The sequence below is a fragment of the Stegostoma tigrinum genome, chromosome 24 (genome assembly GCF_030684315.1).
Source record: "Stegostoma tigrinum isolate sSteTig4 chromosome 24, sSteTig4.hap1, whole genome shotgun sequence".
In the NCBI taxonomy this organism is placed as follows: Eukaryota; Metazoa; Chordata; class Chondrichthyes; order Orectolobiformes; family Stegostomatidae; genus Stegostoma; species Stegostoma tigrinum.
The window spans coordinates 40,102,882-40,130,572 of record NC_081377.1 but is presented as its reverse complement, the minus strand read 5'-3'; the positions used below and the strand labels follow the sequence as shown (position 1 = coordinate 40,130,572).

The window sequence follows — 27,691 nt, the reverse complement described above, 5'->3', positions numbered from 1 at the left end:
ATCAGAGAGGAGGGTGGGGAGAGGGTTCCGAAATAAATAGGGAGAGAGGGGAGGCGGGCCGAAGATGGAGAGAAAAGAAGGTGGAGAGGAGAGTATAGGTGGGGAGGTAGGGAGGGGATAGGTCAGTCCAGGGAAGACGGACAGGTCAAAGAGGCGGGATGAGGTTAGTAGGTAGGAGATGGAGGTGCAGCTTGAGGTGGGAGAGGGGATAGGTGAGAGGAAGAACAGGTTAGGGAGGCAGAGACAGGTTGGACTGGTTTTGGGATGCAGTGGGTGGAGGGGAAGAGCTGGGCTGGTTGTGTGGTGCAGTGGGGGGAGGGGACGAACTGGGCTGGTTTGGGATGCGGTGGGGGAAGGGGAGATTTTGAACCTTGTGAAGTCCGCATTGATACCATTGGGCTGCAGGGTTCCCAAGCAGAATATGAGTTGCCGTTCCTGCAATCTTCGGGTGGCATCATTGTGGCAGTGCAGGAGGCCCACGATGGACATATCGTCTAAGGAATGGGAGGGGGAGATAAAATGGTTCGCGGCTGGGAGGTGCAGTTGTTTGTTGCGAACTGAGCTGAGGTGTTCTGCAAAGGTGTTCTACACTGGGGAAACCAAGGGGAGCAACTCCAGCTCGTCCCCTCCCCCCACTGCATCACACAACCAGCCCAGCTTGTCCCCGCCTCCCTAACCTGTTCTTCCTCTCACCCATCCCCTCCTCCCACCTCAAGCCGCACCTCCATTTCCTACCTACTAACCTCATCCCACCTCCTTGACCTGTCCGTCTTCCCTGGACTGACCTATCCCCTCCTTACCTCCCCACCTATACTCTCCTCTCCACCTATCTTCTTTTCTCTCCATCTTCGGTCTGCCTCCCCCTCTCTCCCTATATATTTCAGAACTCTCTCACCATCCCCCTCTCTGATGAAGGGTCTAGGCCCGAAACGTCAGCTTTTGTGCTCCTGAGATATTGTTTGGCCTGCTGTGTTCATCCAGCTCCACACTTTGTTATCCTGATCTGGGTACAAGTTGGCCAAACCAAGGATGAATGATAATGCTAGGGATTAACATTACTAAAGTCAAACAGCCAATCAGTACAGATGCTGGCGTACTTCCCCCAACTGGTCAGTCAACAACACCTCCATTAGGTTGTAGGCTTTCAGGGATTTTCAGTGTGGTTCTAAATTGGAATAAGATGTTTCAAAGTGAAAGCTTTCTGCTCACTAAACGTTTGCCACTTTCTGCTTTGTATGGCTGGTGTGTCACCTTTGCTAATTTGAAAATGTCTTCCTTTTGGACTGAGCAGTGAAGGCCCAAGCAACATACCAACTGTTGGAATTATAGTGTTTACAAATGAGTAAATCTCATGCAGAAAATGTGTGTCTCTCTGTGTGTGTGTGTGTGTGTGTGTGTGTGTGTGTGTGTGTGTGTGTGTGTGTGTGTGTGTGTGTGTGTGTGTGTGTGTGTGTGTGTGTGTGTGTGAGAGAGAGAGAGAGCGGTGTGTGTGTGCGCGTGAGTGTCTGTGAGTTTTTCGTGAATGTGGAACAAATCATGGCACCATCCCTATTATCATACACATTCTACATTTGGATGGAATGAATGGTCTATTTTATTCATGAATTTGATGTGGGCACCATTTCCCATTGCAAATCCTTCCTGGGGCCTAGGATGGGGGTGCTTCTGCCATCTGCAATCTGACCCCACAACCAAAGACATTTATCCCTCCCCAGCCTTTGCAGAGGGACCACTCTCTCTGTGATTCTCTTGTCTGCTCCACACTCCCCTCCAGCCCCACCACCCACAGCATTTTTCCCTGCAACCGCAGGAAGTGCTACACCTGCCCCTATGCCTCCCCCCTCACCCCCATCCCAGGCCCTAAGAAGACTTTCTACATCAAGCAGATGTTCACCTGCACATCTGCTAGTGTGGTATACTGTATCCACTGTTCCCATTGTGACCTCCACGACATCGGGAAACCAAGCGGAGGGACCTCCACTCGGTTCGCAATAAACAACTGCACCTCCCAGTCGTGAACCATTTCAACTCCCCCTCCCATTCCTCAGGCAACATATCCATCCTGGGCCTCCTGCAGTGCCACAATGATGCCACCCGAAGGTTGCAGGAACAGCAACTCATATTCCACTTGGGAACCCTGCAGCCCAATGGTATCAATGTGGACTTCACAAGCTTCGAAATCTACGCCCCTCCACCGCATCCCAAAACCAGCCCAGCTCATCCCTGGTGCCCTAACTTGTCCTTCCTCCCACCATTCCACTCCTCCCACCTCAAACCCCACCCCCATCTGCTACCTACAAACCTCATCCCGCCCCCTTGACCTGTCCGTCCTTCCTGGACTGATCTATCTCCTCCCTAACTCCCCGCCTACACTCACCTTTACTGGCTCCATCCTCGCCTCTTTGACCTGTCTGTCTCCCCTCCACCTATCTTCTCCGCTATTCATCTTCTATTCCCCTCCCCCCCTCCATATTTAATTCAGAACCCCCTTCCCCTCCTCCATTTCTGAAGAAGGGTCCTGATCCGAAACGTCAACTTTCCTGCTCCTCTGATGCTACATGGCCCACACTGTGATATCTAGGCTCTAGCATCGGCAGTTCTTACTATCTCTCATCTGTTAGACTGCTCTGTCACTGACCTGCCGGTATTAAGGTTTAGGTTCCTTGACCTGTATTTCTGCTTAGCTTTTTACTACTTCAGTCTCGGTGGCACAGTGGCTCAGTGGTTAGCACAGCTGCCTCACAGCAGGGTTCAGTTCGACCCTCTGCCGACTGTCTGTGTGGAGTTTACACATTCTCCTGTGTCTGCATGGGTTTCCTTCAGGCGCTCCGGTTTCCTCCCACAGTCCGAAGATGTACAGGATAGGTGGATTGGCCATGGTTGCTGGGACGCGATGGAATGCTCTTCCGAGGGTTGGTGTGGACTTGTGCCAAATGGCCTGCTTTCAAACTGTAGGAATTCTTTGGTAAAGGCAGATGTGCGATTGAGTTATTCTCCGCCATCTTGCACTAAAATGGTCACCCACTGTGATATTCCCCTTTAGTTGTCTCTGCAGGTTTTCAGTTAATTTTCTGCTTCTGTTGCTCTTTTTCCTGAAGCTATCTGAAAGAGAGAAGAGTGGGAATTTGGAAGCAAAAGCGTAATGACTTGGATTTCATGATAGTAAGAACTGCCGATGCTGGAGTCAGAGATGACAGTGAGGAGCTGGATGAACACAGCAGGCCAGGCAGAATCAGAGGAGAAGGAAAGTTGATATTTCTGGACCCTTTCTCAGAAATGGAGGAGGGGGAAGGGAGCTCCGAAATAAATAGAGAGGAGGGGTCGGGCTGGGGAATGTAGTTGGGATGGTGATAGGTTGGTGCAGGTAGGGAGTGGTTGGGATTGGTCAGTGAGGTGGGAGGAGCGATAGTTGGTGGAGAAGATGGACAGGCTGTGTCAGGTCAACGAGGTGGGGATGAGAGGGAGGGTTGGTCATGGGATGAGGCCGGAGGAGGGGAGATTTTGAAGCTCGTAAAGTCCACATTCAGACCATTGAGTTGTAGGCTTCCAAGGTGGAATATGAGGTACTGCTCCTCGGGTTTCCGGGCGGTGACGCTGGAGGAGGCCAGGATGAACATGTCATCCAGGGAGTGGGAGGGGGAGTTGAATTGGTTTGCTACTGGAAGGTGTTGTCGTTTGTCGTGAACACAGCACTGGAGCTCCACAAAGCAGTCCCTTATTTCTGATAATGACTTTGATTTCAGACAGTTTAGAACCTGCCAGTTTCCAGTCTCATCTTCACCAAAACAAGAAGAGGTTGGCCTGCATGTCAGAAATTGTGTATGAGCACTTAAGCAAGAGGGATGACCATCAGTTCTCCTACTACTCTCCAACAAAAAGGCAACGTGTTCATGAGTGAATAAAGGAAAAAAATTGTAATTAATTTGAAATCCATGACAGTCTGAGTTATCGTTATTGGTAGTGAGTGTGATATCTCAACCTGATTGTTAAAGACTGCTGGTATCCTCACACCATTATTGGCTGTTCTCACGAGGTGGAAGTAACCGCTTTGAGACTTTGGCTTAAATTAGATAAAAGAAATATAATTAGTCCTTGAAGCTGAATATCAGAGGATTGCTGTGTGTGTTAGCTAAAAGATGGTTAAAGTATGGGATTTTCAAACAGAATCAGGCCATGTGTATCCAAATGACAATATAAATGTATACGTGTACAAATGTATGTGTTAAAATTGAGAGTGTGAGAGCAATGCATGTATGTGAGATGCATGTGTATGTTACAAATGTGTGCATGTAAAATGACATGTCTGTATATGAATAAACATTTGCATATGTGAGCAAATGCAATTGTTGTTTATATAAATGACTGTAAAAAATGACTGTGGATGCAAATGTATGTGAGCGTGTTTGTACAAATGTGTGTGTCTGTATGCACACATTATCACCCCTTCATTCTGCAGGTAGCTTCTTTAAAGATCAGTTCATCGTCATCCATAAAGCACTCTGTTTCTCCACCCCATTAGGAACTTTACCATTTCAATTACACTTCCTTTCATTGTTTCTTCACTAAAATAAACTTCTTGGGTTTTATGCATGCAAGGGCTTTGATTATCGAAGAAGTTGTAAAACTGCTTTAGCTATCAGTTGCATTGGCAATGGAATTAGTGATGAGAATACTACCAGGAATAAGAATTGGTATGTATGAATAGAATAATTTGGAAATTACTGCTTTTAACTGTAACAAAGGAATTAAGGGAAAAATAAATAGAGATTTTGAGATAGATAATCGTGAGAAACTACCACTTTGAGATTTTTTTGCTTAATTTGTATTCTGGTATTTGAGGAGTAAAATGATGAGAAGTTGTTTCTATTCATTGGTAATTGATTGAAAAGAAGGTTTAGAATTTAGATTTAGGATTGTCACAGGAATCATATTCTTATTCCACACAAAGACCAGTTTGAAGTTGGAATATATTACTGTAAGTAATGATTGAATAGAGTCTGGGATAGTGTTGCGGTAATGAACACAAGGAAACACACGTACTAATGACAGACAGGCAGCACTGATCCACTGAACAACAGCAAAATGCTGAGGCTGCGGAAAATGCAAAACAAACACAAAGAATGCTGGAGAAACTCAGCAGGTCTGGCTGCATCTGCGGGGAGAATATTGACGTTTCAAATCCAGTGACTTTTCATCAAAATGGATTGCAGCAAGGATGAAGTAGCACTCATGCTGAAGATGGGGCGTGGGGCTTGGGGTGCTGGAGGAGTAGAAGGATGTGGCAGAGAGGTGAGCAGATAGATGGAGACAATCTACAGAGAGAGAGAGAGAGAGAGAGAGAGCAAGAGAGAGATGAAAGGGGTAGGCAGAGGAAGGGATTGGTGATAATACGCCAGGACAGGAGAGAGGCTGAATAAGTGATCCTGAGAGTTGGGAGCAGGAATAAATGTGTAGGCTGTGCTGAAAGCAGCCCATGTTATACAGTCCTACAGCATAGAAACAGGCCCTTCGGCCCACCATGTCCATGCTGACCAACAAACACCAAACCACACTAATCCCATTTACTTGAATCTGGTCCATAGGCTACTCTATCCTGGCGTTTTAAGTACTCATTCAGTCCAGATGCTTCTTACATGTTGTGAGTGTACCTGTCACTACCAGTCTCTCAGGCACCACGTTCCCCATTTCTACAACACTCTGGGTGGAAAAGAATTTTCTCAAATCTACTCAAAACCACTTGTGGCTGAGAATGGGTTGGCTGTGCTGAAAGGAACACACATAATGAAAGGACTAGGAAGTAAGGCTGGGCAAATGATATGAAAGGAGAGAATCAGGCTCTACGTTTATCGAAGATAACAAAGTGTGGAGCTGGATGAACACAGCAGGCCTAGCAGCATCTTAGGAGCACAAAAGCTGAACGTTTCGGGCCTAGACCCTTCACCAGAAAAACTGCTTGGCCTGCTGTGTTCATCCAGCTCCACACTTTGTTATCTCGGATTCTCCAGCATCTGCAGTTCCCATTATCTCTCTCTACATTTATCGAACTTCAGGTTGTCCCAATGTTTCTTTCTCCACAGATGCCAAACCTGTTGAGTTTCTCCAGCAATCCCTGTGTTTCTTATTGACTTGTTGAAAGCTGATTGGATACAACAAGTTTAAGAGTGCATCTAAACAGAGGATGAGGTGAAATTACAAACAGTGTAGCACTGTCCGGATCCCTGCCCTATTGCTCCAGTTAAAAAGTCAGATCACACACATTGGGCCAAGTCAGTGAAATAAACATCTCTGACTGTATAGCTTCATCCAGGAATGGGAAATGCCATCAAAAGGAAGGCTGTGGGAAAAGGGTGGGAAAGTGGTATTAGAGTTGGTGCAGAATGTGATCGTTGGTTCCACCTTTGGTAGAGTTATCTCATCAGTCCCACACCTCTGCTCTTTCCCCGTTGCCCTGTACTTCTACTGTACACATTTTTATTCAGTTTTCTTTCAGAAGTTTGGAGGTGGAGGGAGGGAGTGGATGCTTGTGGATGTGTTGCCAATAAAGTGACTGCTTTGTCCCGGATGATGTCAAGTGTTGAGTGCTGTTAGAGCTGCACCCATCCAGACAGGTTGGGAGTATTCCATCATAGTCCTGACCTGTACCTTATACGTGGTAGACAGGCTCTGGGACAGTCAGGAGGTGAGGTACTCGCTGCAGGATTCCTAGCTTGAATCCTGTAGCCACAGTAATGGCTAGTCCAATTCTGTCTCTGGTCAACGTTTCAGGCAAGCCCCAGGATGTTGATAGTTGGTGCTTCAGTGAATGTGATGAGAGCAAAGTGTGCAGAGGTCATTGAAATTCAGCAGCGGGATACAGATGGGTTAAGTGAGTTGGCAAGGGTCTGGCAGATGGAGTACAGTGTCGGTAAATGTGGGTCATCCATTTTGTTTGGAATAACAGCAAAATGGATGTTGTTTAAATGGTGAAAATCTGCAGCATGCTGCTGTGCAGAGGGACCTGGGTGTCCTTATGCATTAAGAGTTAAGAGGGCTGGCTCATGAGAAGAGACTGACTACACCAGGATTATACTCATTGCAATTTAGAAGAATGAGACAGGATCTTATAGGAGCAGATAGAATTATGAAAGGAATAGGTAAGATAGAAGCAGGAAGGTTGTTTCCAGTGTTGGGTGAAGCTAGATCTAGGAGGCAATTGCCTCAGGTATTCGAGATAATGGGAACTGCAGATGCTGGAGAATCCAAGATAATAAAGTATGAAGCTGGATGAACACAGCGGGCCAAGCAGCATCTCAGGAGCACAAAAGCTGATGTTTCGGGCCTAGACCCTTCATCAGAGAGGGGGATGAGGAGAGGGTTCTGGAATAAATAGGGATGGAGGGGGAGGCGGACCGAAGATGGAGAGAAAAGATAGGTGGAGAGGAGAGTATAGGTGGGGTGGTAGGGAGGGGATAGGTCAGTCCAGGGAAGACGGACAGGTCAAGGAGGTGGGATGAGGTTAGTAGGTAGGAAATGGAGGTGCGGCTTGGGGTGGGAGGAGGGGATGAGTGAGAGGAAGAACAGGTTAGGCAGGCAGAGACAGGCTGGACTGGTTTTGGAATGCAGTGGGTGGAGGGGAAGAGCTGGGCTGGTTGTGTGGTGCAGTGGGGGGAGGGGACGAACAGGGCTGGTTTTGGGATGCGGTGGGGAAAGGGGAGATTTTGAAGCTGGTGAAGCCCACATTGATACCATTGGGCTGCAGGGTTCCCAAGCGGAATATGAGTTGCTGTTCCTGCAACCTTCGGGTGGCATCAATGTGGCACTGCAGGAGGCCCATGATGGACGTGTCATCTAAAGAATGGGAGGGGGAGTGGAAATGGTTTGCGACTGGGAGGTGCAGTTGTTTATTGCGAACCAAGTGGAGGTGTTCTGCAAAGCAGTCCCCAAGCCTCCGCTTGGTTTCCCCAAGGTAGAGGAAGCCACACCGGGTACAATGGATATAGTATACCACATTGGCAGATTTGCAGGTGAACCTCTGCTTAATATGGAAAGTTATCTTGGGGCCTGGGATAGGGGTGAGGGAGGAGGGGTGTGGGCAAGTGTAGCACTTCCTATGGTTGCAGGGTATCAATGTGGACTTCACCAGCTTCAAAATCTCCCCTTCCCCCACCGCATCCCAAAACCAGCCCAGTTCATCCCCTCCCCCCACTGCATCACACAACCAGCCCAGCTCTTCCCCTCCCCCCGCTGCATCCCAAAACCAGCCCAGCCTGTCTCTGCCTCCCTAACCTGTTCTTCCTCTCACCCATCCCTTCCTCCCACCTCAAGCCGCACCTCCATTTCCTACCTACTAACCTCATCCCACCTCCTTGACCTGTCCGTCTTCCCTGGACTGACCTATCCCCTCCCTACTTCCTCACCTATACTCTCCTCTCCACCTATCTTCTTTTTTCTCCATCTTTGGTCCGCCTCCCCGTCTCTCCCTATTTATTCCAGAACCCTCACCCCATCCCCCTCTCTGATGAAGGGTCTAGGCCCGAAACGTCAGCTTTTGTGCTCCCGAGATGCTGTTTGGCCTGCTGTGTTCATCCAGCTCCACACTTTATTATCTTGCCTCGTGGTATTATGGATTTATGGTATTCTGGACTGTTAATCCAGAGATCCAGATAACATTCCAGAGACCATGGTTCAAATCCTGCCAGGGCAGATGGTGGAATTTGAATTCAATAAAATATCTGGAATTAAGAATCTAATGATGACCATGAACCCATTGTCAATGGTCAGAAAGACCCTTTTGGTTCACTAATGTCCTTAAGGGAAAGAAACTGCCATCCTTACCTGGTCTACCACCCGACATGTGACTCCAGATCCACAGCAACGTAATTGATGCTAAACTGCCCGCTTGGCAATTAGGGATGGGCAATAAATGCTTGGCCAGCGATGCCCTCATCCCGTGAATGAATAAAGGAAAAAAGAAAGGCGGAGCCTCAAAATAAGGGAGACCAAACGTAGGACTGAGTTGAGGAGGAACTTCTTCACCCAAAGGGTTGTAAATCTTTGGAATTCTCTGTCCAGTGAAGTAGTTGAGTTTACCTCCTTGAATGTCTTTAAGGCAAAGGCAGATCGATTTTTGAACAGTAAAGGAATTAACGGTTATGGTGAGCGGACTGGTAAATGGAGCTGAATCTCAAAAAGATCAGCCATGATCTTATTGAATGGTGGGCAGGCTCGTGGGACCAGATGGTTTGGTCCCGCTCCTGTATCTTCTGTTCCTATGCCTTTGAATTTGAAGAGGTGAAGCTTAGGTTCTTTCTTGACATTGGCCCAGCATTTGCATGGCACAAATGTCACATTACAGTACACAGTTTCTCCGTAATTTCTCTACTGAATATATTTGTGATTTGAACACCTTTATCAACTCTCCAATACACTTTGAAGTGCAATCACTTTAGTGATGAAGAAAAGACAGAATTTGCACTCTGTAGGGAACCACACAGAGCAGTGAAATTGTTCTATATTGTACCCATGTTTTGTTATATATTACAGCTGGGTACAGTCACAAAATCACAGTGCAGTTACAGTGCAAAGGTTCAGAAGGTTGTCATTTGGCCAACTTTTTAAGGTGTAGGTATTTCAGTGGGGAAATTTCATACCTGCACCTGGAGAAACACGTAGTGTGAAGCAGAGCCAGTTGAAATGAGTTTGGGGCAGTTAAAATAGGGTCTCCACTTTATAAGCAGCATGCAAAATTTGGAAAGGTAGGGTTCTCATTTCTTCAGTCTTGAAGTGTGATTAGTCAAACACAAACACATGTAAGCATACAAGGGCTTTAGGTGTTGTCTGAGGGATAAATATTAGTTTGGACACTGGACACAACACTCCATACCTCTTTTAAAAAGTGTCCCATGGGACCTTGTGTATTGAGACCTCAGTTTTAAGTCTCATCAGAAAGATAACATCTCCAACAGGATCCCTTCTGCCCTTCTGTTCTGCACCGCAGCCTCAATCTTTGGAGCCTTGGGGTGAGACTTGAACCATTACCTTCTAACTCAGAGTTACAACTGTCATCCACTGAGGCACAGCTGTACACTAGATCTTTAGCATTTGCCTCATAAGGCAAACAAGAGAGTCCTGTGTTGGAGAATGCTGCTCTTGAGAGCACAGGAGAAGCAGCTGCCATATCAGTTTATATCTGAGCTTAAATTAGAGAGAGGGACTTGAACCAATAACTTGCGTGGCTCAGTGACAACAGTACACAAACTGAGCCAAGTGCTGTGTGTCACCTGAGGCGATGAGATGTTTGCTCAGGTGATGGAGACATAACTGAGAGAATCCTCTGCTGTTATTTCCCTGGCAGTCTAACACCTTCAATCTGAATTCAGCACAATAAAGCAGCCGGTGGGCTAGTCTCACTCCAAGCATATGCCTGCAAGTATTAGCAGTGAATATATTAAACAACAGATACATTGGCTTCTACTGTCCTAAAACAAAATGAAATAAGCAAGAGAATTGTATTTCCTAGTGCACAGAAACAGATTAATAGCACAAAGAAAGGGAGGTTACCTCTTATTCAGAATATTTAGAGAATCCATTATTCAGCTTCAAGTCTTTTGGTTTATTAAACATGCCACAGGCATCCTGTTCTATTTTGTGATGAGTAATGACATTTCTCTGTAACAGTAAACCTTTGTGATGTGTTTCTGGGCTTTAGATATGACTTTACTTTGCATAAATAACTGTTCAGAAACCATTGTTTGGCTAATTTGAAGTTCATTGTGTAACACTCCCTGTAAATGTAACATTTTTACTTTGCATTGATTCATTTTTAAATTTACCCCCACAGGGGATCAGGTCTCCTGATTTTGAATGCCATCAAAAAAGATCTTAAGAATCAGGATCAAGTCATTTGTGCCCATTCAATAAGATCATGACTGATCTTATTGTCTAAACCCAAGCCCTTGATGCCATCAGTGATCAAGGATCACCCCTTCCCCAACTGCATCCCAAAACCAGCCCAGTTCTTCCCCTCCCCCCACTGCATCACAAAACCAGCCCAGCCTGTCTCTGCTTCCCTAACCTGTTCTTCTTCTCACCCATCCCTTCCTCCCACCCCAAGCCGCACCTCCATTTCCTACCTACCACCTCATCCCACCTCCTTGACCTGTCCGTCTTCCCTGGACTGACCTATCCCCTCCCTACCTCCCCACCTATACTCTCCTCTCCACCTATCTTCTTTTCTCTCCATCTTCGGTCCGCCTCCCCCTCTCTCCCTGTTTATTCCAGTTCCCTCACCCCATCCCCCTCTCTGAAGAAGGGTCTAGGCCCGAAACGTCAGCTTTTGTGCTCCTGAGATGCTGCTTGGCCTGCTGTGTTCATCCAGCTCCACACTTTGTTATCAGTGATCAAGGATCAGTCCAGCTCAACCTTCACAACTCTGTGTAGAATTCCAAAGATTAACAAATCTGTGAATTCATTTCAATTCATTCTCCTCTCCATCTTAAATGGGAGATGTCTTATTTTAAACTGTACCCCTAATTCTCGAGTATCACCAGAGAGAAACCATTCTCACAGCATCAACCTGTGAATCCCCCTCAAGTATCTGTGTTTCATTAGTATCACCTTCCATTCTGTCAAACTCCAATGAGTGTAAGCCCTACCTGTGCTACCTTTCCTCATTAAACATACCCTGTCACCCGGCAATTAGCCTAGTGGACCTTCTCTCAACTCTTTCCAGTAGAACATAGAACATAGAACATTACAGCGCAATACAAGCCTTTCGGTCCTCGATGTTGCGCCAACCTGTGAAACTAATCTGAAGCCCATCTAACCCACACTCTTCCATTATCACCCATATGTTTATCCAATGACCATTTAAATGCCCTTAAAGTTGGCGAGTCTACTATTGTTGCAGGCAGGGCATTCCACGCCCTTACTACTCTCTGAGTAAAGAACCTACCTCTGACATCCATCCTATCTCTATCACCCCTCAATTTAAAGCTATGTCCCCTTGTGCTAGCCATCGCCATCTGAAGAGAAAGGCTTTCACTGCCCACCCTATCTAATCCTCTGATCATCTTGTATGTCTCTATTAAGTCGCCTCTTAACCTTCTTCTCCCTAGCGAAAACAGCCTTAGGTCCCTCATAAGACCTTCCCTCCATACCAGGCAACAAAGAACAAAAAACAAAGAAACCTGCAGCACAGGAACAGGCCCTTCGGTCCTCCAAGCCTGCGCCGATCAAGATCCTCTGTCTAACCTGTCATCTATTTTCTAACGGTCTGTGTCCATTTGCTCCCTGCCCATCCATGTACCTGTCCAAATATATCTTAAAAGACGCTAACGTGTCTGCGTCTACCACCTCCGCTGGCAATGCATTCCAGGCACCCACCACCCTCTGTGTAAAGAACTTTCCACGCATTTCTCCCTTAAACTTTTCTCCTCTCACTTTGAACTCGTGAGCCCTAGTAATTGAGTCCCCCACTCTGGGAAAAAGCTTTTTGCTATCCACCCTGTCTATACCCCTCATGATTTTGTAGACCTCAATCAGGTCCCCCCCTCAATCTCTGTCTTTCTAATGAAAATAATCCTAATCTACTCAACTCTCTTCATAGCTAGCACCCTCCATACCAGGCAACATCCTGGTGAACCTCCTCTGCACCCTCTCCAAAGCATCCACATCCTTTTGGAAATGTGGCAACCAGAACTGCACATTGTACTCCAAATGTGGCCGAACCAAAGTCCTATACAACTGCAACATGACCTGCCAACTCTTGTACTCAATACCCTGCCCAATGAAGGAAAGCATGCCAAATGCCTTTTTGGCCACCCTAGTGACCTGTGTTGTCACCTTCAGGGAACAATGGACCTGAACACCCAGATCTCTCTGTTCATCAATTTTCCCTACGACTTTTCCATTTACTGTATAGTTTGCCCTTGAATTTGATCTTGCAAAATGCATCACCTCGCATTTGCCTGGATTGAACTACATCTGCCATTTATCTGCCCAACTCTCCAGTCTATCTATATTCTGCTGTAATCTCTGACAGTCCCCTTCACTATCAGCTACTCCACCAATCTTAGTGTCATCAGCAAACTTGCTGATCAGACCACCTACACCTTCCTCCAGATCATTTACATATATCACAAACAACAGTGGTCCCAGCACAGATCCCTGTGTAACACCACTGGTCACAGGTCTCCAATTTGAGAAACTCCCTTCTACTACTACCCTCTGTCCCCTGTTGCCTAGCCAGTTTTTTATCCATCTAGCTAGCACACCCTGGACCTCCTGGGAAATCTCCTCTGCACCCTTTCCAATGCTTCCACATCCTTCCTATAATGCGGCGACCGAAAGTGTATGCAATACTCCACTTGCAGCCACACCAGAGTTTTGTACAGCTGCAACATGACATCATGGCTTCGAAAATCCATCGCTCTACCAATAAAACCTAACACACCGTACGCCTTCTTAACAACCCTATCACCTGGGTGGCAACTTTCTGGGATCTATGCACATGGACACCGAGATCTCTCTGCACATCCACACTATCAAGAATCTCACCATTAGCCCAGTAATCTGTATTCCTGTTATTCCTTCCAAAGTGAATCACCTCTCACTTTTCCGCATTAAACTCCATTTGCCACCTCTCAGCCCAGCTCTGCAGCTTATCTGCATCCCTCTGTAACCTGCAACATGCTCCGGAGGTGAAGAGATCGGAACAGAGTATACGACTCCAGGCTTGGTCTCACCAATGTCTTGTACCATTGTAGTTGGGCCTCCCTACTTTTATATCCCATTCCCCTTGCAATAAAGGCCAGTATTTTGTTTGCTTTCCTGATTATTTGCTGCATTTATTATCTGTTCCCTTCTGCTCATGTCAAAATGCCAGATATAGTGAGTGTCCATTGTTAGTCTTTGAACCCCTCACTGCTTTTATTGGAAAGTTCACTCATAAGCAGGCCACTGGCTAGGACACCCTGGTGAGGTACCCTGTGGTCAAATAGCACACCAAAACTTTCAGCCTCGGCTTGTTTATGAGAAATGGTCACTGAGGTAATGGTTTAGAGAAGAACTTGGATCTACACCCAACTTTACGTCCCTGCCTCCAAGGAGGGGGGCGAGAAATCAAAACTGGGGCAAATAATAAACCCTGCCTTTTCTTTTGTTTTTTGCAGCTCTGTGGCTTTGTCTACGCGTGTTACGTCAGCAAAGTCTTTATGGAAGAGGAAGACAGCTGTAAGTGACTGAAGTTCTTATTCAGAATGATGCTTCTTCTTTGGTAACACCACAGGGACAATCATAGAGTGGGAGGGGGTGGGGAATTTTTAACCTGATGCTTGGGAAACGTGTGAAATGCCAGCTTTCCCACCACCACAAACACCCTCCCCAAATACTATGGCTCTCTACAGACCTCAATGGAACTATTCTCAGGTAGGGTTTATATGCCCCAATCCCATTGGTATCTTGGTATATGGGTCAAGTTAAAATTGTGCCCCCGAAAGATTTACACACATGCCAAACTCTAAACCACCAATCCTATCAGAAAGTAATCAGAGGAAGAAGTAACAAGACAACTGAGTCATTTGAAGGTGCTTCATAAATGCAGGTTTTGTTAGGGAACAGCTTTTCTGAGCCTACCTGTAGAATGTGACATTTTTATACAGTAATTCCAATTGATTCAACCGAAATGTTTCCGCAGGCTAGAAACATAGAAATATTGGGAGCAAGAGCATTGTGTATTAACCTGAGTAAGACTAACACAGGCTTAACTGTAGGCAGCTAGATTGAAGTTGCTTTAGATTAGCAATATTGGATGAACTGGTGATTATTGTTCAAAATTTAGTCCATCCTGCAATGTTACCTGTCGTTGGGAGAGTTGCAACTGGAATCCTACTGCTGTAAAAGTGGAGAACTACAGACCTCTTGGCCAAGGGAAAATACCAGAGTCTATAAAATCATAAAAAACAGTAAATGGGTTAGGCCATTCAGCCCCTTGAGCCTGCCCCACTGTTCAATATGGTCCTGGCTGATCCAACATTCCTCATGTTCACTTTCCTGCCCTTTCCCTATTACCCTTGATTCCCTGACTGATCAAGAATCTGTCTATCTCAGCCTTAAATATCCACAAGGACTTTGTCCCCACAGCTCTCTGTGGCAGGGAGTTCCAAAGACTCCTGACCTTCTGAGAGAAGAAATTCCTCCTCGTCTCAGTCTTAAATTGGTGCATCTTTATTCTGAGACTATACCCTCAAACCCCTCAAGAATCCCATGTGTTTAATGAGATTACCTCTCATTCATCTAAACTCCAGACAGTAGAGTCCCACCCTGTTTAATCTTTGCTTCATAGCAGTCCCTCCATACCAGGGATCATCCTGGTGATCCCTTTCCACACTGCCTCCAATGAAATACCTTTCCTTAAACAAGGGGACCAAAACTGCTCACAGTATTGTGTGTGTGATCTCACCAGCACTTTGTACAGCTCTGTTAAGACTTCTTTACTCTTACACGCCACCCATTGAAATAAGGGCCATCATTCCATTTGCCCTTCCTGCTTACCTGCTGCATCTTCTAAAGCATGTCAATACTAGGTATTTAGACAATAATGTCTGATTGATCAATGTGGACTTACAAAGGGGCAATCTTGGCTGACAGACCTGATAGAGATTTTTAAGGATGCTACAGCAGAGTTAGATAAGGGGAAACAATGGATTTGGCGCATCTGAAATTTCATAAGACCAGAGGATGCAGGAGTAGAACTAGGCCATTCAGCCCATCAGGTCTGCTCCACCATTCAATGAGATCAAGGCCGATCTGATAAACCTCAAATCCACTTTCTTACCTTTTCTCCATAATCTGTGGTTCTCATTCTGATTAAAAATCTGCCTGTATCAGCCTTGATTTTACTTAACAACCTAACCTCGACAACACTCCGTGATAAAGAATTCCACAGATTTACTGCCCTCTGAGGTTATTTCTTACCTTCACCTGCATGGATCCTTCATCAGCTGATCCACAATTCTTTCTTGCTCATGGATTTCTTTCATCTTGCACTAACAAAGTCACTCCATCCCCCTTCCCTTCCTGCCTGTCCTTCTGAAAGGTTACAAATTCCCAAATATTTAGTTCCCAGCTATGATCTCCTTGTAACCATGTCTGTGTAATGACCATGAGTTCATATCCATGATTCTCAATTTGTGCCATTAATTTGTTTATTTCATTCTGCATACCATGCATATTCAAGCATTAATTTTACTTTTTTTATTATTTTTGTTTCCTCTTAGTTCCTACTTACTGCTTTTTTTCATGCTTTCGTACCCTGTCCCTTCCTGTCCCACTGTGGGTATTATCGTCAAAAATGCTGCCTTTTTGCTCTGCAAGGTTGCATTCCCCCAAGCTTGAGCCCACCCCATCTAATTAGTTTAAAGCCCTCTCTACAGCCCTAGCTATTCAGTTCACCAGGACACATTTTCTGAAGGCTTTTGATTAAAGTCTCATAAAGGGGCTTGGGAGGAGAATGCAAAGAGACCTCAAGGGGATTTAGACAGGCTGAGTGCGTTGGCAAGCAGATAGAGTCATATAGCATGGACATAGACCCTTCGGTCCAACCACTCCATATCAACTATAATCCAACCATATACTTGCCCCATCTCCCTGCGCTTGGCCCAAATCCCTCCAAATATTTCTTATTCGTCCAATTATTTAAATGTTTTTTAAATGTTGTAACAGTATGCACATCCCTACCACTTCCTCTGGAAGTTCATTCCAGACACGAACCACTTCCTGTGTAAAAATTTGCCTGTCATTTTTTTTTACATCTTTCTCCTCTCACACTAAAAATATGCCCCCTAATCTTGAAATCCCCCATCCTAGGGAAGGGACACCTGCCATTCGCCTTATCCTTACCTCTCATGATTTTATAATCCTATGTAAGGGCACCTCTCAACTTCCTATGCTCCACTGATAAAAAGTCCCAGCCTATCCAGCCTCTCTTTATTATTCAAACCCTCCATTCCTGGCAACATCCTGCTAACTCTCTTCTGAACCCTCTCCAGCTTAATAATTTCCTTCCTATAACAGGGTCACCCGAACTAGACCCAGTGCTCCAGAAGGAACCTCACCAACATCCTGCACATTCTCAACAAAACATAGCTTATAATGTGAATATGTGTAAGTTTATCCACTTTAGTTGGAAGCAAAAGAAAATGGGGAGATGATGGCCTAGTGGGATTATCGCTAGACTGTTAATCCAAGACTCATTTAACATTCTGGGTTCCTGGGTTCGCATCCCACCATGGCAGATGATGGAATTTGAATTCAATAAAATATCTGGAATTAAGAATCTAATGATGACTATGAATCCATTGCTGATTGTCAGGAAAAACCTATCTGATTCACTCATATCTTTTCGGGAAAGAGACTTTATAAAGCTCTAATTAGGCCCCATTTAGAATACTGTGTCCAATTTTGGGCCCCACACCTCAGGAAGGACATACTGGCGCTGGAGCACGTCCAGCGGAGATTCACACGGATGACCCCTTGGATGGTACATTTAACGTATGATGAACGGCTAAGGATCCTGGGATTGTACTCATTAGAGTTTAGAAGGTTGAGGCGAGATCTAATAGAAACTTACAAGAAAATGTATGGCTGAGAAAAGGTGGACACTAGGAAGTTGTTTCCGTTAGGCGGGGAGACTAGGACCTGTGGGCACAGCCTTAGAATTAGAGGGGGTAAATTTAAAACGAAAATGAGACAACATTTCTTCAGCCAGAGAGTGGTGGGCTTGTGGAATTCATTGCCACGGAGCACAGTGGAAACCGGGACGTTGGATGCCTTCAAGGCAGAGATCGACAAATTCTTGATCTCACAAGGAATCAAGGGCTACGGGGAGTGTACAGGGAAGTGGAGTTGAAATGCCCAACAGCAATGATTTAAATGACGGAGTAGACTTGATGGGCCGAATGGCCTTACTTCCACTCCTATGTCTTATGGTCTTATGGTTTAATGGAAGGAAACTGCCATCCTTAATTGGTCTGGCCTACATGTGCCTCCAGACCCATAACAATGTGGTTGACTCTTAACTGCCCTCTGGGCAATTCAGGATGGGCAATAAATGCTGCCTAGCCAGTAATGCCCTCAACCTGTGAGTGAATAAAGAAAATAAATTTATATTTATTAAATGATGAACAATTGGAAAATGTTGATGTCCAAAGGAACCTAAGTGTCGTTGGATGTTTGTTAGTGAAAGCTAACGTTTAGATTTAATGAGTAACGTGGAAGGCAACTGTCATGTTAGTCTTTATTGCAAGAGAATATGAGTATAGAAGCCTTATTTCAGTTGTACAGAACACTACTGAGATTGGACCTGATGTATTATCTGCAATTCTGGTCCCACTAATGAAGGCACGGTAGACTTGCCAAAGTCGGGGTACAATGGAGTTTTGCCAGACTGTTTCGTGGGATGGTGGAGCAGTCCTATGAGGAGAGATTGAGGAGACTAGGTCAGAATTCTTTGGAATTTAGAAGAATGAGAGGCAACCACACAGAACTTACAAAAATCTTCAGTGGATAGTCAGATTAAATGCAGAAAAGCTGTTTCTCCTGGCCGTGAGGTGTAGAAGCGGGGAACACAGTTTCAATATAAAAGGCAAGCCATTTAGGACTGAGATGAGGAAGAACTCCTTCACAGAGTGTGGTGAATCTTTGGAATCTTCTGCCCAGAGGGCTGTAGAAGCTCACTCATTAAATGATTCAAGACAGAGATTGATAGATGTTTAGTTGCTTATAACTGTGAGTGATGTGAGGAGAGCTTGGGAATATGGTATTGAAGCAACTCATGGGCCATCATCTCAAATGGCAAAGCAGCCTTGAGCAGCTGTTAAGATGCAGATGCCGCTAAAATCCAGTTAGTCTCCCTTACCAGCTCAGGAAGAGTACCCCTTTGCAATCTGAAACCATGCCTTCCTGCCCTTCCTTAGCACAGGCCTCCTTCCATGTAAGACAATTGTCTTTACTCAAAAGCTTGGTCTGGATGTTATTGTCCTTCAGACCTTCTCTGAGTGTGCTTCTAAAGTTCTAACTTTGCATGTAACGTCAGTGACGACAAAGTTTATTTCATTCAGGGTGTAATTTGCAACAGTTTCACTTGACAACTGCTTCCTTTCATGAAATGAACTTTCAATGAAACCTCATTCTTAGAACATAGAACAATACAGTGCAGAACACGCCCTTCAGCACTCAATGTTGCGCCGACCTGTGAACTAATATAAGCCCCTCCCCCTACACTATCCCATCAGCATCCATCTGCTTATCCAAGGACTGTTTAAATGCCCCTAATGTGGCTGAGTTAACTACATTGGCAGGCAGGGCATTCCACACCCTTACCACGGTCTGAGTAAAGAACCTGCCTCTGACAGAGATAATGGGAACTGCAGATGCTGGAGAATTCCAAGATAATAAAATGTGAGGCTGGATGAACACAGCAGGCCAAGCAGCATCTCAGGAGCACAAAAGCTGACGTTTCGGGCCTAGACCCTTCATCAGAGAGGGGGATGGGGAGAGGGAACTGGAATAAATAGGGAGAGAGGGGGAGGCGGACCGAAGATGGAGAGTAAAGAAGATAGGTGGAGAGAGTGTAGGTGGGGAGGTAGGGAGGGGATAGGTCAGTCCAGGGAAGACGGACAGGTCAAGGAGGTGGGATGAGGTTAGTAGGTAGCTGGGGGTGCGGCTTGGGGTGGGAGGGAGGGATGGGTGAGAGGAAGAACCGGTTAGGGAGGCAGAGACAGGTTGGACTGGTTTTGGGATGCAGTGGGTGGGGGGGAAGAGCTGGGCTGGTTGTGTGGTGCAGCGGGGGGAGGGGACGAACTGGGCTGGTTTAGGGATGCAGTAGGAGAACGGGAGATTTTGAAACTGGTGAAGTCCACATTGATACCATATGGCTGCAGGGTTCCCAGGCGGAATATGAGTTGCTGTTCCTGCAACCTTCGGGTGGCATCATTGTGGCACTGCAGGAGGCCCATGATGGACATGTCATCTAGAGAATGGGAGGGGGAGTGGAAATGGTTTGCGACTGGGAGGTGCAGTTGTTTGTTGCGGACTGAGCGGAGGTGTTCTGCAAAGCGGTCCCCAAGCCTCCGCTTGGTTTCCCCAATGTAGAGGAAGCCGCACCGGGTACAGTGGATGCAGTATACCACATTGGCAGATGTGCAGGTGAACCTCTGCTTAATGTGGAATGTCATCTTGGGGCCTGGGATGGGGGTGAGGGAGGAGGTGTGGGGACAAGTGTAGCATTTCCTGCGGTTGCAGGGGAAGGTGCCGGGTGTGGTGGGGTTGGAGGGCAGTGTGGAGCGAACAAGGGAGTCACGGAGAGAGTGGTCTCTCCGGAAAGCTGACAGGGGAGGGGATGGAAAAATGTCTTGGGTGGTGGGGTCGGATTGTAAAAGGCGGAAGTGTCGGAGGATAATGCGTTGTATCCGGAGGTTGGTAGGGTGGTGTGTGAGAACGAGGGGGATCCTCTTGGGGCGGTTGTGGCGGGGGCGGGGTGTGAGGGATGTGTTGCGGGAAATACGGGAGGCGCGGTCAAGGGCGTTCTCGATCACTGTGGGGGGAAAGTTGCGGTCCTTGAAGAACTTGGACATCTGGGATGTGCGGGAGTGGAATGTCTTATCGTGGGAGCAGATGCGGCGGAGGCGGAGGAATTGGGAATAGGGGATGGAATTTTTGCAGGAGGGTGGGTGGGAGGAGGTGTATTCCAGGTAGCTGTGGGAGTCGGTGGGCTTGAAATGGACATCAGTTACAAGCTGGTTGCCTGAGATGGAGACTGAGAGGTCCAGGAAGGTGAGGGATGTGCTGGAGATGGCCCAGGTGAACTGAAGGTTGGGGTGGAAGGTGTTGGTGAAGTGGATGAACTGTTCGTGCTCCTCTGGGGAGCAAGAGGCGGCGCCGATACAGTCATCAATGTACCGGAGGAAGAGGTGGGGTTTGGGGCCTGTGTAGGTGCGGAAGAGGGACTGTTCCACGTAACCTACAAAGAGGCAGGCATAGCTGGGGCCCATGCGGGTGCCCATGGCCACCCCCTTAGTCTGTAGGAAGTGGGAGGAGTCAAAAGAGAAGTTGTTGAGTGTGAGGACGAGTTCAGCTAGGCGGATGAGAGTGTCGGTGGAGGGGGACTGGTCGGGCCTGCGGGACAGGAAGAAGCGGAGGGCCTTGAGGGTGACTCCCTTGTTCGCTCCACACTGCCCTCCAACCCCACCACACCCGGCACCTTCCCCTGCAACCGCAGGAAATGCTACACTTGTCGCCACACCTTCTCCCTCACCCCCATCCCAGGCCCCAAGATGACATTCCACATTAAGCAGAGGTTCACCTGCACATCTGCCAATGTGGTATACTGCATCCACTGTACCCGGTGCGGCTTCCTCTACATTGGGGAAACTACTGCACCTCCCAGTCGCAAACCATTTCCACTCCCCCTCCCATTCTCTAGATGACATGTCCATCATGGGCCTCCTGCAGTGCCACAATGATGCCACCCGAAGGTTGCAGGAACAGCAACTCATATTCCGCCTGGGAACCCTGCAGCCATATGGTATCAATGTGGACTTCACCAGTTTCAAAATCTCCCGTTCTCCTACTGCATCCCTAAACCAGCCCAGTTCGTCCCCTCCCCCCACTGCACCACACAACCAGCCCAGCTCTTCCCCCCCACCCACTGCATCCCAAAACCAGTCCAACCTGTCTCTGCCTCCCTAACCGGTTCTTCCTCTCACCCATCCCTTCCTCCCACCCCAAGCCGCACCCCCAGCTACCTACTAACCTCATCCCACCTCCTTGACCTGTCCGTCTTCCCTGGACTGACCTATCCCCTCCCTACCTCCCCACCTACACTCTCTCCACCTATCTTCTTTACTCTCCATCTTCGGTCCGCCTCCCCCTCTCTCCCTATTTATTCCAGTTCCCTCTCCCCATCCCCCTCTCTGATGAAGGGTCTAGGCCCGAAACGTCAGCTTTTGTGCTCCTGAGATGCTGCTTGGCCTGCTGTGTTCATCCAGCCTCACATTTTATTAACCTGCCTCTGACATCTGTCTTAAATTTATCACCCCTCAGTTTGTAGCTATGCCCCCTTGTACAAGCTGAAGTCATCATCCTCAGAAAAAGACTCTCACTGTCCACCCTATCTAATCCTCTGATCATCTTGTATGTCTCTATTAAATCCCCCCTTAGCCTTCTTCTCACCAATGAGAACAGACCCAAGTCCCTCAGCCTTTCTTCATAAGGCCTTCGCTCCAGACCAGGCAACATCCTAGCAAATCTTCTCTGCACCTTTTCCAACGCTTTCACATCCTTCCTGTAATGGGGCGACCAGAACTGCATGCAGAATTCCAAGTGAGACCGCACTAGCGTTTTGTACAGTTGCAGCATGACATCATGGCTCCGGAACTCAATCCCTCTGCCAATAAAACCTAACACACTGTAAGCCTTCTTAACAGCACTATCAACCTGGGTGGCAACTTTCAGGGATCTATGTACATGGACACCAAAGTCCCTCTGCACATCCACACTACCAAGAATCGTTCCATTGACTCAGTATTCTGCCTTCCTATTATTCTTTCCAAAGTGAATCACCTCACATTTATCCGCATTAAACTCCATTTGCCACCTTTCAGTCTAATTCTTCAGTTTACCCAAGTCTCCCTGCAACCTGCAGCATTCTTCCACATTGCCCACCACTCCACCAACTTTAGTGTCATCTGCAAAATTACTAACCCATCCACCTATGCGTCCAAGTCATTTATAAAAATGACAAACCGCAGTGGTCCCAAAACAGATCCTTGAGGCACACCACTAGTGACCCGACTCCAGGCTGAATATTTTCCATCAACCACCATCTTAGTCGTGGAATAGTATGAGTCGTCATTAATTCCAAACTAGTCCATTGTGCTGGGGCCTTGCAGCCAACACTAGTTTGTTACCACCTCAAAATCATCTCGGTAAAGAAAATATTTACTTTATCCCCATGCCCTACTATAATCATTCTCACCAAAAGTATAGCTTTCATTCATAATTACACTGTGCCCTCTTTGTTCGGGTTTCATTCCCCATTGTCACCAAATATGCCCCAATGTAATTTTTCTCAATTGTTTGCCTTACTGAGAGGTGATCCAGTTTAGAACTACAAAATATTTAAAGGAATAGACAAAACAGATAAGGATAAAATGTTTCCCCTTGTTTGGGGCTCTAGGAGCAAGTGGCATAATTTTGAAGAGGGATTTCATTGGGAACTGAGATGAGAGGGAATTCAGGTGCAGATAAGTCTTGATCGAATTGACAAATGATAGCAGATCACGTTTGAGGGGCCGAATGACCTGCTGACCTTGGAAATAATACAATGAGTTACGTCATGGGACAGTAGATATTGTTATGCAGCCACTTTGCTCAGAGTGAGATCTACCACGTAGCAGTGTTTGATCTGCTGGTGATGGTTGAGGAATGAAACTGTCCACGATGAGATGAGAACTCCCTGTTTTGTGGTTTGGAACAAAGAGCCCTTAAGATGTTAAATGTTAATGCAAGACCATAGTTGTTTAATTGATACCATGTATCCTCACCAGTGTTGAAATCTGTATATAACCTGGAGTTCCTAGTGAATGGATCTTTCACAAACTTGCTTTAACATCAGACTCTGTTTCTTCAGAGACTGAGAGAAAACAGGCAGAGAGAGCAAGCTTTACAGTTCTGCTATTATAAAGCCATCACCCTTCTCTTAGTTCTGATCAAAGAATCGCTGTTTAAAATATAGTTTGTTTGTATATTTCAATGTCTGGTTTCAGTTTTTAAAAGTAGGATAAAGTGCAGGCAATATTCATTCCAATAGCTAAAATTTCCAGAAAAGTGTAAACCACACAGGAGATACAGATCTGACTGATGTCGTGTTGGTGACATGTTAATTTCAGTTCAGAGTGGGCCCTGTTTATTGATGGTTTCATGAACTTAGTGCAACTTGACCAGGTGACCACTGCAAATAACTTAAACTAGTGTTTGTCCTTTTATAAAAGCCATGGTAAATATTGCAATCTGATGATGGAAACCAAAAACTGTCCATTTTTACCACTATTGTAACAAGGTCTATTTCTTCCACCACTTCTGTATCCTACAATTTGTAGAGATTCATTATTGAGGTTCTGAAGGGTTCTCGTCACCAAGACAAGAATGTTGACCCGCCTGTCCCTGCCCCCACTACTTTACTGTTCCAAGTCTATTTTGGAAAAACATTTTGTAAGTTACAATGTCACTGCCTCCTGTCACTTTCACTCAAGAACACCCTGCATTAGTGTCACACCTTTTAATGCATTGAGCTATCCAAAGTTGCTTTACAGAAACGACAGGGTTTGACACTGAACTGCACAGGGAAGTGAAGTGACAGTTGACCAAAAGCTTGTAAAAGAGGTTGGTTTTGATGAGTGCTTTAAAGGAGGAGAGGGAAGTGGAGACGCTTCCAGGGAATAGAATCCCAGCCGCTGAAACAATAAAATGTCGGAATGATATTTTGCTGCAGAACAATGTTGTTGCTCCTTGAAAGGGCTGGCATTGTCACAAGGCATTACAGATGATCTTCAGTACTAAGTTATTCTTTGCTTCTGTGATACTCTGCTACGCAGCTTGCCCTGGCAGGGTAAGGGGATTGGAAAAGTTGAGCACAGAGGAGGAGTGTATCAGAATAGCGATCAGGCTAGCGTCTCTTTTCAACCCGTCTCTCGAGTTTTAGCTCTCTTCATTCTGTGCTGTTGGCTGAAACTGGGCTGGAGACGCGACATCCATTGATTAGCCAGCTGGGTAACTCTGCTGCTTGGCTAGCTGGTAACACAGAAACATGGGAGGAGGTCAAGCACAGGTTACTGACTTATGTTTTGATCAAAGAATTGAATCTGCAGAGGAGGAGATGAAACCAAGTGACGGAGAATAAAAAACACAGTACAGTAAACTGGCTGAGCACAAAATATTTGTTAGCCCTGAGTACCATTTTAAATAATTGTGATACAGCTGTGCCTGCAATCTGTGCTGATTGTGAATAGTTATGAACAGTATCGTACAAGATTTATTTCCGAATTAGTTGTAATATAGCTTCACAAAAGAAGCCACACGACTCTAGGTTACAGTCCAGCAGGTTTGTTTGAAATTTCAAACTTTTGGAGCACTGCTTGTGATTTCAAATAAACCTCTTGGACAATGACCTAGTGTCATGTGACTTCTGACCATATCCACCTCAATCCAACACTGGCACCTCCACATCTTCACCAAAAAGGTAGGATTTGCACAACCTTTCACATTCTCAGGCCATTCCAAAGTACGTTATGGCCAATAAAAACATTTTAAAGTGTAATCACAAGTGCATCACAGGAAACTTGGCTGTCAATGTGTGTGTAGCAAGTTTCCCACAAACAACAATGTGATAACCAAATAATTTGTTTTAACCATGGTTGTTTTGAGGGATTAATATTCAAATGAACACCATTAAATTTATCCACTGTGCTTTATAATCCTCTAATTACAGAATCTACAATACAGTAAGTAGTGTCAACCCAAGCGGGCAGTGGGCAGTGATGTTTTAAAATGCCCTCAGTACATGAGGAATGGAAACACAGACTGAGTAACTGAGCTGATTACTGTTACTGACGCTGACTGGATACGTATGAATCAAAGCAGCAATGCCAGATTGAGGCTTGACTGTGTTGCTCACCCCACATTAGAAAGTTTGGCACTTACTGCCCAGTTTACTCAAAATGCATGACCATTAATTGAAGTTCTCCCGACCTCCATCCAGAATAAATGAGGATAAAACAGTAGGGAGATTATCAAAAGAGAGCAGTGACCTACTATCAAGATTTCTGACAAATTATTTCCAAATGATTGTCAGAACATTCCCTTGTGATCTAACCTACACCTGTGGGATCCGTGTTGGTATAAAATAAAAGGTGGATTATAGTCCTGTATTGTTGGTCCTACACTCTCATCATAGCCTCTGCTTCCTCAGCTTTTCAACCTGCCATTATCCGATATTAGCAGTTTTACTCTTCATTTTCATTGGTGACCTATCCTAAATCTATAAGGTCCAGATGGGATCTATCCCAGGTTACTGAAGGAAGCGAGAGAGGAAATAGCCAGGGCCTTAACAGATGTCTTTGCAGCACCCTTAGACACGGGTGAGGTCCCAGAGGACTGGAGACTTGCTAATGTTGTCCCCTTGTTGAAGAAGGGCAGCAAGGATAATCCAGGTAATTATCGACCGGTGAGCCTGACGTCAGTGGTAGGGAAGCTACTGGAGAAGATACTGAGGGATAGGATCTATTCCCATTTGGAAGAAAATGGGCTGATCAGTGATAGGCAACATGGTTTTGTGCAGGGAAAGTTATGTCCTACCAACTTAATAGAATTCTTTGAGGATGTGACAAAGTTGATTGATGAGGGAAAGGCTGTAGATGTCATATACATGGACTTCAGTAAGGCTTTTGATAAGGTTCCCCATGGCAGGCTGATGGAGAAAGTGAAGTCACATGGGGTCCAGGGTGTGCTAGCTAGATGGATTAAAAAACTGGCAAGGCAACAGGAGACAGAGAGTAGTAGTAGAAGGGAGTTTCTCAAATTGGAGACCTGTGACCAGTGGTGTTACACAGGGATCTGTGCTGGGATCACTGTTGTTTGTGATATATGTAAATGATTTGGAGGAAGGTGTAGGTGGCCTGATCAGCAAGTTTGCTGATGACACTAAGATTGGTGGAGTAGCAGGTAGTGAAGGGGACTGTCAGAGATTACAGCAGAATATAGATAGACTGGAGAGTTGGGCAGATAAATGGCAGATGGAGTTCAATCCAGGCAAATGCGAGGTGATGCATTTTGCAAGATCAAATTCAAGGGCGAACTATACAGTAAATGGAAAAGTCCTAGAGAAAATTGATGAACAGAGAGTTCCTGGTGTTCAGGTCCATTGTTCCCTGAAGGTGACAACACAGGTCACTAGGATGGCCAAAAAGGCATACGACATGCTTTCCTTCATTGGACGGGGTGTTGAGTACAAGAGTTGGCAGGTCATGTTGCAGTTGTATAGGACTTTGGTTTGGCCACATTTGGAGTACAATGTGTAGTTCTGGTCGCCACATTACCAAAAGGATGTGGATGCTTTGGAGAGGGTGCAGAGGAGGTTCACCAGGATGTTGCCTGGTATGGAGGGTGCTAGCTACGAAGAGAGGTTGAGTAGATTCGGATTATTTTCATTAGAAAGACAGAGATTGAGGGGGGACCTGATTGAGGTCTACAAAATCATGAGGGGTATGGACAGGGTGGATAGCAAAAAGCTTTTTCCCAGAGTGGGGGACTCAATTACTAGGGGTCATGAGTTCAAAGTGAGAGGAGGAAAGCTCAAGGGAGATATGCGTGGAAAGTTCTTTACACAGAGGGTGGTGGGTGCCTGGAATGCGTTGCCAGTGGAGGTGGTAGACGCAGACACGTTAGCATCTTTTAAGATATATTTGGACAGGTACATGGATGGGCAGGGAGCAAATGGACACAGACCGTTAGAAAATAGATGACAGGTTAGACAGAGGATCTTGATCGGCGCAGGCTTGGAGGGCCGAAGGGCCTGTTCCTGTGCTGTAGGTTTCCTTGTTTCTTTGTTTGTATAACTACCAATCTTGCAAGATGTTAGGTCGCGGTTAAATGAACT

The 27,691-nt window shown here is 46.0% G+C and overlaps 1 protein-coding gene across 4 annotated transcripts in view; it reads left to right on the top strand.

The window, feature by feature from the left end:
* nkain1 (sodium/potassium transporting ATPase interacting 1) overlaps positions 1 to 27,691 on the top strand; it is a 522,606-nt gene that overhangs the window by 454,820 nt on the left and 40,095 nt on the right. For all 4 annotated transcript variants that reach the window (XM_059654446.1, XM_048558122.2, XM_059654447.1 and 1 more), the window contains exon 5: positions 14,151 to 14,211. In XM_059654446.1, coding sequence (XP_059510429.1) covers positions 14,151 to 14,211 — 61 coding nt within the window. The remainder of the gene's footprint in view (positions 1 to 14,150; positions 14,212 to 27,691) is intronic.